Source organism: Mesoplodon densirostris, chromosome 3, assembly GCF_025265405.1.
Source record: "Mesoplodon densirostris isolate mMesDen1 chromosome 3, mMesDen1 primary haplotype, whole genome shotgun sequence".
NCBI lineage: Eukaryota > Metazoa > Chordata > Mammalia > Artiodactyla > Ziphiidae > Mesoplodon > Mesoplodon densirostris.
This window is the reverse complement of record NC_082663.1, coordinates 147,996,476-148,013,275: the sequence shown is the minus strand read 5'-3', so window position 1 is coordinate 148,013,275 and position 16,800 is coordinate 147,996,476. Positions and strand designations below refer to the sequence as shown.

Genomic DNA, 16,800 nt, shown 5'->3' with positions numbered 1-16,800 from the left:
TTGTACCGCTCTTGGGTTGGATACAGAGGAAGGAGGCAGGCCTCCGCCTTGTTACCCTGAACCCATTCCCAGATGCCCCAGTACTAGATGGTGGGGGAAGGAGAGGCCAGGTCCTGCTTGAAAGGGGCTGGGCTGGAGCTGGGCTGCAGGTGCTCCCCGCCCCCCGCCCCACAGCTCCCCCTCCGCCCCGTCTCAGGGCGACAGTTACAGGCAAAGAAGAGGAAGTGGTAGCTAGCTAGCGGAGGCAAGCGGGCGGGCGGCGAAGGAGGCCGCGAGGGTGCACGGGCCGGCCCGGGGAAGCCAGCAACCATGGAGCTGTGGCGCCAGTGCACCCACTGGCTGATCCAGTGCCGGGTACTGCCACCCAGCCACCGCGTGACCTGGGATGGGGCCCAGGTGTGCGAACTGGCGCAGGCCCTCCGGGATGGTGTCCTTCTGTGCCAGTTGCTCAACAACCTGCTGCCCCATGCCATCAACCTGCGGGAGGTCAACCTGCGTCCCCAGATGTCCCAGGTGAGACGGCCACTGACGGGCCTGCCCCAGGGTGGGTGGTGGGAGGCATCCCAGGCTGGTACCCAGGGGGTTGATGCTCTGCACCTCTGGGCCAGCCGTGTAGAGGGGAGGATGTCCCCCCGCCGCAGGGTCTGGCACAGGGTACGGGGGATATGGGGGTTGTAACACTCGGGGATACAGGGGTGGCCCACCCAAGGTTAACGGGAATGGGCTCATAGGCTCAGTTAACCCACATCTAGGCTGAGAACTGGCAAACTTGGGGTTAAAGCTCCCAAAGCCCCAGGCTGGCTCCAGTGGGGATCAAGCCCCAAAAAGGGACTCTGTGGGCGTCTTGAGGGGGGCTAGGAACCCCCTGGGTGGCCAACAGGGTGCCTGAGGTTTTCAACTCCTTTGACCCCCCCCCACCCCTCAAGATTCTGGCTATGGGGGAGGGGCCTCCTCCGATTCCTTCCCCCACATGTGTCTCCTCCTCCCAGGCCCTGGGCCCCTTCCTTCCCCTCACATCTTCCCCTTGGCTTCCTGCCTGGGCCTGGGGCAGCATGGGGTGGGTGGGGTGCTATGGGCCTGGGGGTCTGGTCTTCCTAACTCCATCCATCCCAGGGGGCACGTTGAGGCAGGACCTGGTCCAGAACCCCGAAAGTGGGTCCTGGGGTTTTGGGAACCTAGAAATAGCTGCTTTTTTTCTGTAGGGATTTCTGCAAGGGCCCCCGGGTCCAGGGGGAGGAGGATTTGACTGTGACCGCCCCCAGCTCAGGAAATCTATTCAAATCCCTATTTGAATGCGGTGGGGTGGGGGAGGTAACTGGACTGGATTCTCTTTCTGTTCTACCTTCTCTGGTTCCCTCTGGCCTCCTGAGTTCTGGGTGGAAAGTGATGGCTGACGGTTGGGGATGCCCTGCCTACCCTGCGGGTCTGACACTTGCCACCCAGCCCTCAGGCCCTACCCTGGGAGGAAAGGCTTATCTGGACGCGCTGTGGGCTAGAGGGGGACCTCTCTGGGGACGGATGGTGGGCAGGCTCGGGCATTGCCTCCTCTCTGGCCTGAGATGCCATGTGCGGATGTGGGGAGGGGCAGTCAGTGACCAGGGAGTGGGCCTATGGGGGTCCCTGGGGGTGTTTCCTGGGGATAGGGCCACACGTGGAAGAGGCCCACCCTCCCCTAGCCCAGGCAGGCTTCCTGAAAGAATGGCAGCGGGGGAACCCCAGAGATTCCCCTGCCACTCCCAGCCACCAGCTGCTCTGGCCACAGGCTATCCCAAATCTTCCTCCATTTGCTTGCCTCCTGGCTTCCACACAGAAGGAAGTAGCTGTCGGACCAGTCAGGCCCCAGACTTCTGAGTAATCGAGATCCAGTGAGGCTTCAACAGCAGCTAATAGGAAAGTGGTTAGACTTAAGGATGAACTTCTATCCTTCCCTGCATCTTCCCTACAGCTGGTTTTCTGATAAAAGGCAAGGGGTTGTGGCATTATTCTCTAGGAGGGCAGCTTCAGGGACTAATGTGTCCTGATTTTCTGTGCTGGGCAACACCCAGGACCCAGGCCTGGGTCTGGCCCTCAAGGTGCTCCCAGACTGGGGGAGAGAGACATCCCCCAGCCTTGTGTTGTCAGGACCAGGGCAGAGGAAGAAACCTCTGGGCTGGGGGCCCTGGAACAAAGGCAAGACATTGCCTGGGAGAGTTGGGCTTTATGCAAGAGGGGACATTTGTGCTGGGTTTTGGAGGGTGAGTAGGAGTTTTCTAATTGCTCTGGGTTCTGGTGCCTAGCTGTGTCAGGCCCTGCACTGGGCAGGGGTGTTCCTTGATCCTCCCCATCTGGGAGCTCTGTGCCATCCTGCCCTGCGCATTTTGTCTCCCTTTGAAGCTCAGCCCTGCGCCCCATTCACAGTGGGGCCATGAGCAGGAAGCTAAAAGGTGGTCACATTAAGTTGGAGGGAGGTATCACAAGAACAGCCTCTCTAAGTTTTCAAGTCTCTGTCCATCAACAGATTTAAGCCTGGGACATGAACTGCCAGTGGGATATGGAAGGGCAGAGAGAGAAAAGGGAGGGCTCCTGATGGGGGTGGGATGGGGTGGGGGACACACAATGGCATGAAGGTGTGGAGCCTGGAATTAGGATGCTTCCTAGTTTCTCTCATTTCCTCCTCAGAGTTCCTCGGCTTTCGCTCCACTGTTCCCTGGGTAGAAAGTGGGAAGAGCATATTAATTAATTAATCCATTCATTCATTCGTTCATTCATCAACAATTATGATGTACGCTGAGCCTCTTCTTGGTGCTGAGACAGTGGGAAAAAGACACACACAAACTCCTATTGTCGAAGAGCCCACATTCTAGTGGGAGGCACTGACAGTGGGCAAATAAGGAAACATATACATTGTCAGAGGTGGTACATGGCCTGGAGAAGGGGGCTTGGGAATGTGGGGTTGCACTTTTGCATAGGAGGTCTGGGAGGCCTCACTGAGGAGGCAACATTTGAGCAGAGACCTGGGCAAAGTGAGGGAATGAGTCATGTGATTCTGAAGAAACGGCACTCCTGGCAGGAGGCACTGCCAGTGCAAAGGCTCTGAGGTGGAAGCAGGTCAGTTCCCACGTAGTCGTGCTGCAGGGCAGTGAGTGGGCTGGCTGGTGGGCATGATTCATGGGTGAGGTCAGATTGAAGCGAGTCTCCAAGCTGAGATCTGAGACCCAGAAAGACGATGACACCATCATAGGCGGCCACAGTGATGACCAGACACTCTCACTCTCTCTGGGAGCCCAAATTCCGGGTGGCAGAGATGAAACTTTAAAGCTGAGGAAGTGGAGAGGAAGAGACGAATGTGACAGTCATTGTGGGAAAGATCCACCAGGACGGGGGAGCTGATTCGACTCAGGATGGGAGCGGTCACTGGAGCCAAGATGATGAATCTTTTTTCAGTTCCTCCACTGTGGCATCTTGGGCGTGTTACTTAACCTCTCTGTGCTTTGGTCCCCAGCCTGTAAATGCTGGTGCCGTTGGCAGAGGCAGGGAAGGGAGAGGGTAGGAGAGTTAGAATACGAGGTGTGGGCTGGGTGTGGGGGGGTGTTGACGGTGGTGGCTTGGAGGAGCCAGACCTGGGAGCCAATCCTGACAGCATCACTTGCTGGCTTTGCCTCCCTGAGCCTCAGTTTCCCCATCTGTGAACTGTGGCTAAAAACGGCACCTTTTTTGGGGAAGACTGTTGTAGTATTTCAATACTGCTCAGCACTGTGTTGACACCTGATAAACCCTCTATAAAAAGTCTTTTTAGGGAAAATGAGGGATATAGGGAAGGCTGGCAGCATAGCACAGCCTGGAGGAGTTTGGGTCAGGGCAGTGGTTCTCAACTGGGGTGGTTTCGCCCCCAGGGGATCCCTGGCTATGTCCTGGGACAGTTGGGGTTGTCACGTCTGGGAGCTGATACTGGCATCTAGTGGATAGAGCCCGGGGATTCTGCTCAACAATGTCACACACGACAGAGAATTATCCGGCCCCAATATCAACAGTGCTGAGGCTGCGACACCCTGTGCTGGGGGACAGACAGCCTGGTAGAATCTTTAAAATATTTGACTCTTTGGTTAAATAATACACGTGTATCATTCAAAGATCAAAACACATAAAAAGGTGCACAGGGAAAAAGTGTAACCTCTAGCCATCTTCTTCAGATACCCAGGTGCTACCTTCCCCCATAAGTGACTCCTTTTTTCTTTAAGTTGACTATATAGCCTTCTCGAATTTCCTTATGCAAACAGGAATGCAGGTTTTTATTAACTACCCTCCTCTCTTACTACAAAAGATGGCACATACCACCCACTGCTTTATACCCTGCTTTTCTCACTTTAATCATCGTCTTGGGACTCTTTCCAAATCAATGCATAGAGATTGTTCTCATTCTTCTTAAAAAATGACTGCATGATATTCTAGATTGTCCATTTACTTAACAAACCACTTATACTGGGCTAACTGTGTGCCAGGCGTTCATCTAAACTGGGGATTGGCAAACTACAATGGGAGGGCCGAATGTGAACCACAAGCATGTTTTATAAATAAAGTTTTATTGGCATACAGCCACGTCCATTTGTTTACGTATTATCTATGGCTGATTTCCAGTTACAACTCTACAGTTGAGTAATTGACGAAGAGAGTGTCTGGCCTGTTCAGGTGAAGATATTTACTATCCAGATGTTTGTAGAAAAAGTTTGCTGATCCCTGGTCGAAACACTTTCTATACACTGACTTGTTTAATCTCCATAACAATTTACGAGGTAGATATTACCATTATCCTCATATTGCGTATGGGAAAACTGAGGCACAGAGAAGTTAAGTCACTTGCCTCAGGGCACCCAGCTTGAAAGTGACAGTCAGAAATTCAAACCCAGGCAGCCTGGTACCAGGATCCCTACTCTGTTTTTTTTTTTTTTTTTTTTGGCTACACTGCAGGCATGTGGCCAGGGACTGTTTCTCTAAACTGTATTCCATTGCACGGCTTGGGGATCACTTAATTTACCATCACCCCTATTAATGGGCACTTGGATTGCACCAGGCTTTTGTTCTGACAAACTAACTGTGATGAATAACCTTGTCCATGAACTGTTTTTTGGCTCCTCTACTGTGTGACCTTGGGCATGTTACTTAACCTCTCTGTGCTTCCGTTTCCTCATCTGTAAAATGGAGATAATAAATCCCCATCTGGAAGCATTGTTCTGAAGGATAAATGAGTTACTATCAAGAACTTAGAAAAGTATCTAGCTACATATAAATGTTATTATTGCAGCCAGATACATGAGCATGTATATCCATGGGATAAATTCTCAGAAGGTTTTGCTGGCTCAAAGTGGGTGAGTCTGTGTTTTCAGTAGATCCTGCCAAATTGTTCTCTGTATGGGATTGTTCCCATATGCATTGTTCCAATTACATTACCTCTAGCAATGAGAATGCTGGTTTCTCCACTGCCTTGCCAACAGTTGTTAAGCTTTTGGAGTTTTGCCAACTTGGGTGATAAATGAAGCTCATTATGACTCAATGTACATTTCTCTTATTCTGAGTGAGATAGAGCCTCTTTTCGTATGTTTAAGAACTCTTTATATTTTCTCTCTACAAAATAATATTTGTTCATTTCATTTGCCCATTATTTTTTTCCTTCTAGGACTGCTGGCATTCTTTTCTTATTGACTTTTAGGAACTCTTTATATATTGGGCTGCTTTGAATTTCAAGTCAGGTACTTACTAGGCTTGTGATCTTGGAGAAACAAAATTACCTAACCTATTTCTGCCCAGGTTGTCTTATCTACAGAATGGGGGTGTGGACAGCACCTTTATCTCAGGGTTATGTGAGGGTTCAACATGATAAGGTAAGTTAAATTCCTATCATGGTGATTGACGTACGATTAATATATAGCAAGTGCTAAATTAATGGGAGTCATTCTTTTTTGCTAATTTGATTTCAGTGGATCTGAGCTTGCCTGTAGGATGTGGTATAGGTCTGGGTGCAAAATGTTAGTTGCTGTAATAAACTGCATTGCTTCAGTGAATTTAAAGAGTTTACTTCTAGCTTATATCACAGTCCAGTTTGGGTCAACTGGGGGATTAAGAGGATAGCCCTTCTTTACAAAGTTCCTACAGGACTTGGGCTCTTTCCATCTCATGGCCCCATCCTCCCTGGAGCCCTTGGAGTTCTCTATTCAGCCAGAGGACAAGGAGGGAGTTATGAGGAGGGAAACCCTGAGAGGTTTTCATGGGGCCAGGCCCAGAAGTGGCACCATCACCTCCATTCTTGTTCCACTGGTCACGTGGTCCCATCCAGCTGCAAGACAGGAATGGGAATGTAGCTTAGCTGGGTGCCAGGGAGGACAACGAAATGGGTTGGGTGGATATAGAGAAGACAGTGCCAGAGGACCTCAGGGTGATGCCTAGCTGGCTTCAGAGTTGCAGGTCTGGAGGGGGCTAGTTTAGAGGAAACCTCTGTGGGATGAGGAATGAGGAGGACCTGGACCAGAGCCATGGGGGAAGGATGCAGCTGGGGACTTGAGGTGGGGCTTGGTGCAAGCAAATCTCAGCCAAGTGGGTTGGGTTGGGTTGGGTGGAAGATCGCATCTAAACATGTCCACTGGGGCTGACCGGGACAGAAGCCTGGGTGGCGGGTGTCAACATTTGCGCTGTGCCTTCTTTCCCATTCCATTCTGCTTTGTTCACTGACTTCCTCTCTGGGTCCAATACTGGGAAATGTCACCTTTCAGGACTCACAGCGGATGCTGGAAACCCCTGTCCCTCCCCTTGCTCCCAGCCCTCCCACGCATGGCTCCCCTTGGAGTAAAAGTGAAAGTCCTCATCATGACCCAGAAGAACCTATGCATGTGGCCTCTGCCCACCTTGCAGAACCTCATCTCCTCCCTCTCGCCCCCTCCCTCACTCGACTCCAGCCATGTGGGCCTGCCCTCACTGTCCCTAGAACCCACCAGGTGCAATTCAGCTCCAGGGCCTTTGCACATGCTGTTCTTTCTCTACAAATCCCTCTTCCCCCAGATATACACCCTGGTTGTTCTCTTATCTCCTGAAGGTTTCTTATCAGAGAGATTTCCTCTGGTTTCCATATGTAAAAATCACACCCCCTGCCCCTGCCTACCCCTCTCCCCACCATTCTCTTCCTTCTTTTATTTTCCTCCACGGTATTTATTTATTTATTTGTTTGTTTGTTTGTTTGTGTTTGGCTGCACTGGGTCTTCATTGCTGTGCGTGGGCTTTCTATAGTTGCGGCGAGCAGGAGCTACTCTTCGTTGCGGTTGCACGGGCTTCTCGATGCAGTGGCTTCTCTTGGTGCGGAGCATGAGCTCTAGGCACGTGGGCTTCAGTAGCTGTGGCTCGAAGGCTCTAGAGCTCAGGCTCAGTAGTTGTGGAGCACGGGTTTAGTTGCTGCATGGGGCATGTGAGATCTTCCCGGACCAGGGCTCGAACCCGTGTCCCCTGCATCGGCAGGTGGATTCTTTTTTTTTTTTTTTTTTGCTGTACGCGGGCCTCTCACTGTTGTGGCCTCCCCCATTGCGGAGCACAGGCTCCAGACGCACAGGCCCAGCGGCCATGGCTCACGGGCTCAGCCTCTCCGCGGCATGTGGGATCCTCCCAGACCAGGGCACGAACCCGTATCCCCTGCATCGGCAGGCGGACTCTCAACCACTGCGCCACCAGGGAAGCCCAAGCAGGTGGATTCTTAACCACTGCGCCATGAGGGAAGCCCTCCTCCACAGTACTTAGCCCTCTCTGACTTACCATAATTTTAAACTTATTTGCTTATTATCTGCTTCCCACACTGGAGTGTCAGGGCAAAACTTTTTGTCTGTTTGGTTCACAACTGTGTCCCCAGTTCCTAGAACAGCACTTGGCATATAGTAGGTGCTCAATAAATGTTGATCAAATATTCACTTCATTTTTTCAGTCATTTAATACAGGGGTCAGCACACTATAACCCATGGGCTGTCTGCCTCTTTTTGTAAACAAAGTTTAATTGATACAAGGTCTTGCCTACTTGTTGACACATTGTTTGTGGCTGCTTTCTCTCTGCAAAGCCAAAAAAAAAAAATTACTGTCTGCCTCTTTACAGAGTTTGCTGATCCCTCCCTGATTTAGGAGGTATTTGTTGAGTGCTTACTTACTACTGGTTAGTGGTAGTTGGTTAGCGATGATTGAGGATGGATTGCCTGAGATTATCCTGCCTTTACTAGTTCCGAGTTATGTGGCTTCTCACCTTTTGTTTTCTTATCTGTAAAATGAGGCAAATGAAGATGGTGATGACAGCAATAATAACAACAATAGTAATGATGATACTACCACCCACCTCAGAGACATTTCTGAGACATTCTGATGGAGAATCCCACAATGAATGAGACACAGACCATCATGAAAATCATGGAAACAGACGAGGAAATAGGCAGTTACAACACAGATTAACACACTCAGTGATGGGTGAGTGAAGCCCAGGGTATTGTGAGAGCAGAGAGAAGAGAACACCCAGAAACAATCAAGGTAGGCTTCCTGGAGGAGGTGACACACCAATTTGCGTGTGGGAGGTTGGGGAATATTTGAGGGACCGAAAGACAAAGTTCTGTTTGTTTCCTTTGCTAACATTAATGGTGCCAGGAAGTGGGCAGGACCAGAGGGTGTGTTGGGTGGGCATAGCTGGGCTTTTAAAGATCTCACTACATTGTAAAGATGGACTGTCCCCTTTGATCTCAGGGATGGTGTTCTGAGACCTGGGCTTTAAGAGGAACATGAGAGTCGGGTCCCTTGGGGAATAGTGGAAGAAATAAGGGATGTTCAGTTGGAGAAGTTTAAGGTTTGAGGAAATTCTGAACTTAGTCTGCAGAAGTTTCAAGCAAGGGTCTTAGATCTTGTGACAGAAAACCCAACTGAAACTGGCTTAGTCAAAAATAATATTTATTACCTCATATAACTGAAAAGCTTGGGAGGAAATGCCTTCAGGTCTGGCTGGATCCAGGGGTTCAGGAGATATCTCAGGAACCCTCTCCTCTCTCCCCGTTGCACCCCATCTCTTAACTCTGGAGGTGTTTCCCTCCATTTTCAGTCATCCTTTCCCCTCATGGAGGCAAACAAGAGTGCCCAGATATACCAAATTTTTATTCCCACAATTGTGTGTCCAGTGGAAAATGGGAGGGTCGATTTAATGGCCTCTAAACCCCAGATCTCTCTTTCATTGCACATGAATGTTTGGGGGGGCGGGTAACATGTCCAATTCTGAACCAATTGCTGTGCCTGGGAGAATGTATGGTCTGATTGGTCAGGCCAGGTCATGTGCCCATTTCTGGAGCTGGGGGCAGGGTCGACTCTACCCAAAGGAGCTAGGCTCGGGGAGGGGCTGTTTCACCTGGGAAACTGAGGGACTGTTACCAGAAGAGCGGGGAAGAGAAGTCAGGAGGCAATAGATCAATCGATCAATCGATGTTTATATTGGCATCAAGTACTATCAATAAATTGAGTCCAGAGTTTCTCTGCATCAGCAGTGCTGAAATTGGGGCTTCATTCTCTGTCTTGGGGGCTGCCCTGTGCATTGTAAGAAGTTGGGCAGCATCCCTGACCTTCACCCACTCTCCCCCCGCCTCAGTAGTGACCACAAAATGTCCCCAGGCATGGCCAAATGTCCCCTGAGGGGCAGAATTGCCCCTGAGAGAACCACTGTTTTGGAGGGAGTGAGTTTCCTGTGTCCGGGGAGGTGGGGGATGGGTAGGGGGGTGGGGAGGTGGGTGGGCGGGGTTGGGGGGATGGAGCGGAATCCAAAGAGAAGTGAACAATTACTGGCTGGGGTGAAGGTGAGATTGAGAGCTTCTTCAAGTTAGACATTCATTTATTTTATCATCGGCAACAGGCGCTGTGCAGATGGCTGGGGTGATGGGAAACACCACAGATTTCCTCTTTGCTCTCCTGAGTTCATGGCCTTGTGGGAGAGAAGGCTGCCTGTGTTCTGTTTCCTGTGGCCGCTGTAACAAAGTCTGAAAAACTGGGTGGCTTGAAACAACAGCTATATTGTCTCACTGTTCTGGAGGGCAGAGGTTTGAAAACAAGGTGTCGGCAGCATCTTGCTCCATCTCCAGGCTATAGGAGAGAATCCGATCTTTGCTGCTTCCAGCTTCTGCTGGCTCCAGGCGTTCTTTGGCTTGTGGCTGCGTTATTCCAGCTTCTGCCTCCATCTTCACGTGGCTGTTTCCTCTGTGTCTATCTGTCTGTGTGTCTCATAATCCAGAAAGATCTCCACACCTTGACATCCTTAATGAAGTCTTGCAAAGTCCTTTTTTTTTTCTCTTCAAATAACATCACACTCACCAAGGTGCCAGGGATCAGATGTGGATGTATCTATTTGGGGGCTGCCATTTAACCCGCTACAGACAGTAAACAGGCAAATCAATAAAACACGGTAGTAAGTGCTGCAGACAGAATAAGCCAGGGGTCAGGATGGAGAAGAACAAAGGCGGCAGGCTTCTGGAGGATGGTCAAGGAAAGCTGAGAGCTGAAGGATGAGGAACCAGCTCTGAGAAGCATGGGAGCAGGGAGGGCAAAGGCTGTGCAAAGGCCCTGTGGCAGGAGGATGAGAATGAAGGATCTGCTGGCAGAAGGTGAGCAAGAGAAGGGAGAGCAGAAGGAAGTGATGTTTGGGAGGAAGGCACTTCACTGGAGGTGGCTGTGGGGATGTGTGTGGAATTTAAATATGATGGGAAGTCTTGGAGTGTTTTAAGCTGCTCCGTGGGGACTGGACTCTAAGGACAATAGAGGTGACAGTAAGGGGACCTGGGAGGAGGAGGTTGATGAAGGTATCCCAGGGAGGAGTGATGGTGGCTTGGACGAGGAGCTGGGGACAATGGATCTGGCTCCCATTTTGGGGGTTGAGCTGATCAGACTTGCTAACAGATTGGATGGAGGGGGGCTGGGAGTGAATGAAAGGAGGTCAGATGATGTTGAAGTTTGTAGCTTAGGGACCCGCATGAGTGGGGGTATCATTTGCTGAGATGGGAAGCCTGGGGGAGGAACAGGTTTTGGGGAGTTCTGATTGGGCCATGTGACCCTGGCGATAGAAAGCAGCCCAGAGTGGTGGTTACTGCAGCAACTTTTTTTTTTTCCTGAACGTGTGGCACGGCTTGTGGGAACTCAGTTCCCTGACCAGAGATTGAACCCGGGCCACAGCACAGTGGTTCTTAACTGGGGTTGGGGCAAGCAGCTCTGTCCTCCAAGGGGACATTTGGTAGTGCCTGGGGATGTTTTTGGTTGTCACTACTGGATGGAGTGGTGTGGTCCTGGCATCGAGTGGGTAGAGACCGGGGATGCTGCTACATGTCCTCTTATGCCCAGGACAGCCGCCCAATTATCAATGGTGCTGAGACTGAGAAACCCTGTTTGAGGGCCGTGGACTCTGGTTGCCTGGGGGTCCGGGTGCTGACCCTGACTTTGGGATCTTGGGTGAGTTGCTGAACCTCTCCGTGACTTGGTTTCCCCCTCTTTGAAAAGGGGGTAAGGATAGTCCCTACCTTATAGGGCTGTAGTGTCAAGTGGCCAGAAGGGCATAGTGTCAAGGGACCCAAAGAGCAAAGCGTATCCACATCCAGGTCTTGGTACTTTGAAAAGAATCGTTTTTTAAAAAATTATTTATTTATTTTAATTTTTATTGGGGTATAGTTGATTTACAATGTTGTGTTAGTTTCAGGTGTACAGCAAAGTGAATCTATTATACATATACATATATCCACTCTTTTTTTTTTTTTTTTTTTTTTTGCAGTACGCGGGCCCCTCACTGCTGCGGCCTCTCCCGTTGCGGAGCACAGGCTCCGGACGTACAGGCTCAGCGGCCATGGCGCACGGGCTTAGTTGCTCCGCGGCATGTGGGATCTTCCCGGACCGGGGCATGAACCCGTGTCCCCTGCATCGGCAGGCAGACTCTCAACCACTGCGCCACCAGGGAAGCCCCACTCTTTTTTTTTTAAGTTGAAAAGAACAGTTTTAATGAAATGGATGGGAATAGGTTCAGAAAGTATAATGAATAACAATAGAAACAGTTCCCATTTACTGAGCACTTACTACGTGCAAGTGTTGTTCTACGTACTTACAACTTATGCACTCACTTGATTTTCACAGCAAGCTCATGGAGAAGGTACCTCTGTGTTTCAGTTATCTGTAACTGTGAAACAAACCAACCCAAACTAAGTGATGTATGTCAATAACTATGTTATCCTTCTCACAGATTCAGTGAGTCCGGAATTCAGATGGGGCATGGTGATGATGGTTTGTCAGCTCTGTGATGAGAAACCTTGAATGTCTGGGGGCTGGAATCATCTGGAGGATTCTTCACTCCCCTGTTGAGTGCCTGGGCTGGGATGACTTGAAGCTCTGCTCAGCTGGGGCTGTTGCCTGGAAACCTGGTCTCTCCATGTGGCTTGGGCTTCCTCACAACATGGTGATTGGGGTTTTGAGGAGCGTGGAGAGAGAGCAAGTGTTTCTCAAGGAAACAAGGCGGAAGCTGGAGGGTTTCTTCTAACCTACTTGGGAATCATACAGTGCACTTGGCTGCATTCTCAGTGACAAGCAAGTCGCTAAGACCAGCCTAGACTCAACGGGAGGTGAATCAAACTCCACCTCTTGAGGAGGGTGTGACAAGTCACACTGCAGAAGAGCACGCTGGATGGGTGATATTTCTGTGGCCATCTTTGGAAAGCACAATCAGCTACCTGTTATTGTCATAATTTCACAGATGAGGAAGCAGAAACATGGAAAGTTTAAGTAAGTTGCTCAGGTGAATAAGTAGCTATGCTTGGATTTGAATGCAAGTGGCCAGGCCGCCAAACCTGTGACCACAAGCACTATAAGAATACTGCCTCTTTTGTGGGGAGCATATGAGCCTTTCAAGTGGTTACGGAGATAGTCTTAGATTCAGATTTCTGGTTCTCCTGGTCAGGATTCAGCCAGGAAAGCAGAAGTCTTCTCAGGTCTTTCAAACAGAGACGATTTAATTCAGGGAATTGGCTAATGGTGATGGGATTGCTGAGGAGAGACGGGTGATACTAAGGTAACCCAGAGAGTAGCCACTAGGCTGGAGAAAAAATAGAAGGAGGTGGTGTGACCAGGGGCCAGGGGCCAGAACCATTTAACAAGAGCTAGAACTTTGGGCAAGAGCTGTCTTCAGGGAGCTGAGACCGTGGAGGTGTGTATTTGCTGCTGGAGAGGCAGAATAAGAGAGGGAGAGATACCCTGGCTTCTCTCTTCGTCCCACCTTGTGGTCTCCTGCCTGGGCCTCCCATTGGCTGAAACTACCTGGAAGCCAGGGTGCAAAGGAACCTGGGAAATGTAGTTCCCTTCGATACAGAGCAAAGCAAAGGAAGGGCAGGTAGGATCTGAGAGCAAGCAGGCCTTGAGGAAGTGACTGCCTCTTTGAGCTCAGTGTATTATCTCAGTTAAAGAAAGTTGCTGTTCCTACTATTTGCCTGAGAATCAATGATAAGCAATGGTTTTATTTCCTGTGGCAGAGTCCTCCTAAGCTTTAATGGCTCTGCTTGTTCTGGAGTTTAGCTAACTCTTAGATCAAACCCAGATCTCCTTTCTTAGGACTCTCCTGTCACAGGCCCCAAGCACACAGCTAATTGCCTTTCCTCCAGACAGCCCATCAGAGACCTGCCTCCCAGGAGTCCATCCTCAGCTTCTCCCAAGTTCCCTCTGGTCCAGGAAGAACACCACAGTGACTTCATGACTCCTCAAAGGACAGGGTTTCCAGAACTTCACCTTGGGGTGGCTGTCTTGTGCTTGTTTGCCTGGGGGACCCAGAATGACCCCAAGATGGGTGCAGCATCTGAGCACCCCAAGAAATGTGGGGCTGTTGCCTTCAGTCTGATCTGTGATTGAGTCGGGGAGTTGAAGAAAAAGCTTCAAAAGGCATCAATCATTTGTGCTTCCCTCTCTGGGACTCTGGGAGATATGGCAGGATGGTGGGATGCTCCAGTGACAACCCTTGCCCCATTTTGATCACATGGCCCTGGTTTTGGTAAATCAGCATCTGATACCAATTTTGGTTCACTCCCTCCCACTCCCCCTTTCTCACTCTGCTCCAGCCACACTGGTCTCTAACCTCTTCCTCCAAAGCACCAGGCAGGGTCCAGTCTCAGTGCCTTTGCATTGGCTGTTCCCTCTGCCTGGAATGCTTTTCCTCCAGACACCTACCCAGATCATTCCCTCCCTCAAGTCTTTACTCAAATGTCACTCTCTCCATGAGCCTTCCCTGGCCCTCTCATTTAGAATCGCACCCCTTCCTGGCATGCCCCATCCCCTTATCTTATTTTTCTCGCTTAATATTTACCACCTTCTAACAAGATATATATATATATATATATATATATATATATATATATATATATATTCATGTAACACACTTGTTGTTTGTCTCCTGCCAGAATGTCAGCCTCATGAGGGCAGGGATGTGAATCTCTTTTGTTTACAGCTGCATTCCCAGCACTTAAACCAGTACCTGGAGTATAATAGATGCTCAATAAATATTTGCCAAATCAATGAAGGGGTGGTTAAATGAGCAGATACCCCTTGCATGCCATTCTCTTCGCCTGGAACGCTTTTTCCCCACCTCACACTCTAAAGAAAGATTTATTTGGACAGAAAAAGCATATATTTGTGTCTCACTTATTTTGTTTTATCAAGGGTAGGGACAAAAAATGGGACAGGGGAGTGTGTTTTGCATTATTGACCAATGGTGGCTTACAGTATTCCTTCTTCCCATCCTCTCATCCCTGAAAAGCTCCTCTAAAGCTCCTAGTTTTAGGGAAACACACAGCAGGAATCTGGTCTCCTGCTGGTTTTTTAAAAACAGCCATATTAACATACAATCAGTGACATATTTAAAATACACAAGTTGATAAATGGTGACATACTGGACCTGTGAAACCAGACCCACAATCAAGAGACTGAACATATCTGTCACCTCAAAAGTTTCCTCCTGCCCTTTTGTAATCCCTCCTATCTAACCCCCACCTGCCATTCCCAAGCAATCCCACATCTGCTTTTGGTCACTATAGAGTAGTTTGTATCTGTTACCGAGTCCAAACTCGATGGCCACATGACAGGCCAATAAATCAAGAGATGGGTTGTTTGGGCAAGGAATAGCGGCTTTATTCAGAAAGCCAGCAGACTGAGAAGATGGACGTGTGTCCCAAAGAACCATCTTCCCTGAGCTAGAATTTAGGCTTCTTTTATACTAAAAGGGGAGAGGGTGTGGTTGGTTGCTGCAAACTTCTTGGTGCCAGAATCCTTTGTTTTTGCAGCTGTCCATGTAGGTTAGGTCACAATGTTCCTATAAACCTCCAACAGGATTAACATTATTCTCTGAACAACTTTTATCTCCATATGAATGGAAAAGTGTAATACCTTTAAAGGTCAGAGCCTTGAGAATGGGCTATCTTGTATATTTCAGGCTACAGACTACATTCTTAACTTGTAGCAAAGGCAATTATACAAGGGCTAGAGTAAAAGAGACAGATCCAATATGTAGTTAGCTTTGTTCTTCCCTATTACACACCTTCTAGAGTTTTATATAAAGGGGAGCATACGATATGTACTCTTTGAGGCTGATTCTTTCACTCAGCATAATTCTTTTGCAATTCACTGAACTGTTGCGTGTCTTAGGTCTTTATTCCTTATTGGCTGAGTAGTATTCCATTGCATGGACTTACTAAGTTTGCTTATCTGTTCTCCCGTCCATGGGCGTTTGGGTTGCCTCCACTTTTTGGCAAATAAAACTTCTCTGAACATTTGTATAAACACTTGCTTTCATTTCTCTCGGGTAAACGCCTGGGGATGGAATAGGTCATATAGGAGGTGCACGCTTAGCTTGTTAAGAAACTGCCAAACCACTTTTACAAAGTGGTCGCACCATTTGACATTTCCCCACTGGCTGTGCGCAAGGCTTTCCTGGACTGCTTCTTCTCTTTGCTTCGTCTCTGAGTTTTGGCTTTACCAGACTCATCTCCCCCTTAACCAGATCCCACAGGGCTCCGTGCTTACCACAGTGGTGATCAACCAGTGATTCATGTGCCTCTCTGCTCGGTGTCTGCCTTGCCACTAGACTGTAAGCTCTGTGGGGACAGGGCTCTGTCTGGCTGCCGACAGGTCCCAGGGCTTGGTATTCAGTAGACACTCGATACATGCTTGCTGAATGAATGTATGACCCTGACTGGTGGGCCGGGGGCTAGAGTGGAGATTCAGTGAATATTTTATTCCCATGATGATGATGAGGAAACAGGCACCAGGAAGTACAGTGACCCATCCAAGGTCCCTCAGCTTGCAGTGGCTGGGCTCGGAGTCAACTCTGTCCATCTGACCCCCTGGACTGGCAGTGAGATGTTGAGCGTGTGCTGGGGTGGGAGGGGAGGGGAGAGGAGAGAGACGGCGGGAGCAGGGTGGGTTTTGAAGGCCAGGAAGAGGCATTTATACTCTGCACCTCTGATTGCAGGCTTCGAAAAGGGTGCACAGCACACCCACCCTCTCTGGTCTGCAGAATGAAGTTTTGCAACCTCGAGATTAAGGGGCTGCAAGGGCTGAACACAGAGGGCCCCCCTTTCTCAACTCCCCCGAGCAAACCCTGGTAACAGGCATTTCCTGTTTCCGGTAGGCTCCCTGGGGCTGGGGTGGGTGTGGGGAAGCTGGCTCCTGCACTCATGGGCTCAGTTCTGGGTTCCCTCTCCTGCTCCATGCCCCCCATCTCCTGTCCCCCCATCTCCACCACCCAAAGGGGCCTCTGTCCCTGCACGC

At 49.7% G+C, this 16,800-nt stretch overlaps 1 protein-coding gene across 3 annotated transcripts in view; it reads left to right on the top strand.

The window, feature by feature from the left end:
• Positions 1–309: 309 nt before the first annotated feature.
• The window catches only part of VAV1 (vav guanine nucleotide exchange factor 1), a 62,791-nt gene continuing 46,300 nt past the window's right edge, over positions 310–16,800 (top strand). For all 3 annotated transcript variants that reach the window (XM_060092328.1, XM_060092327.1, XM_060092326.1), the window contains exon 1: positions 310–513. In XM_060092328.1, the coding sequence (XP_059948311.1) occupies positions 310–513 (204 nt within the window). The remainder of the gene's footprint in view (positions 514–16,800) is intronic.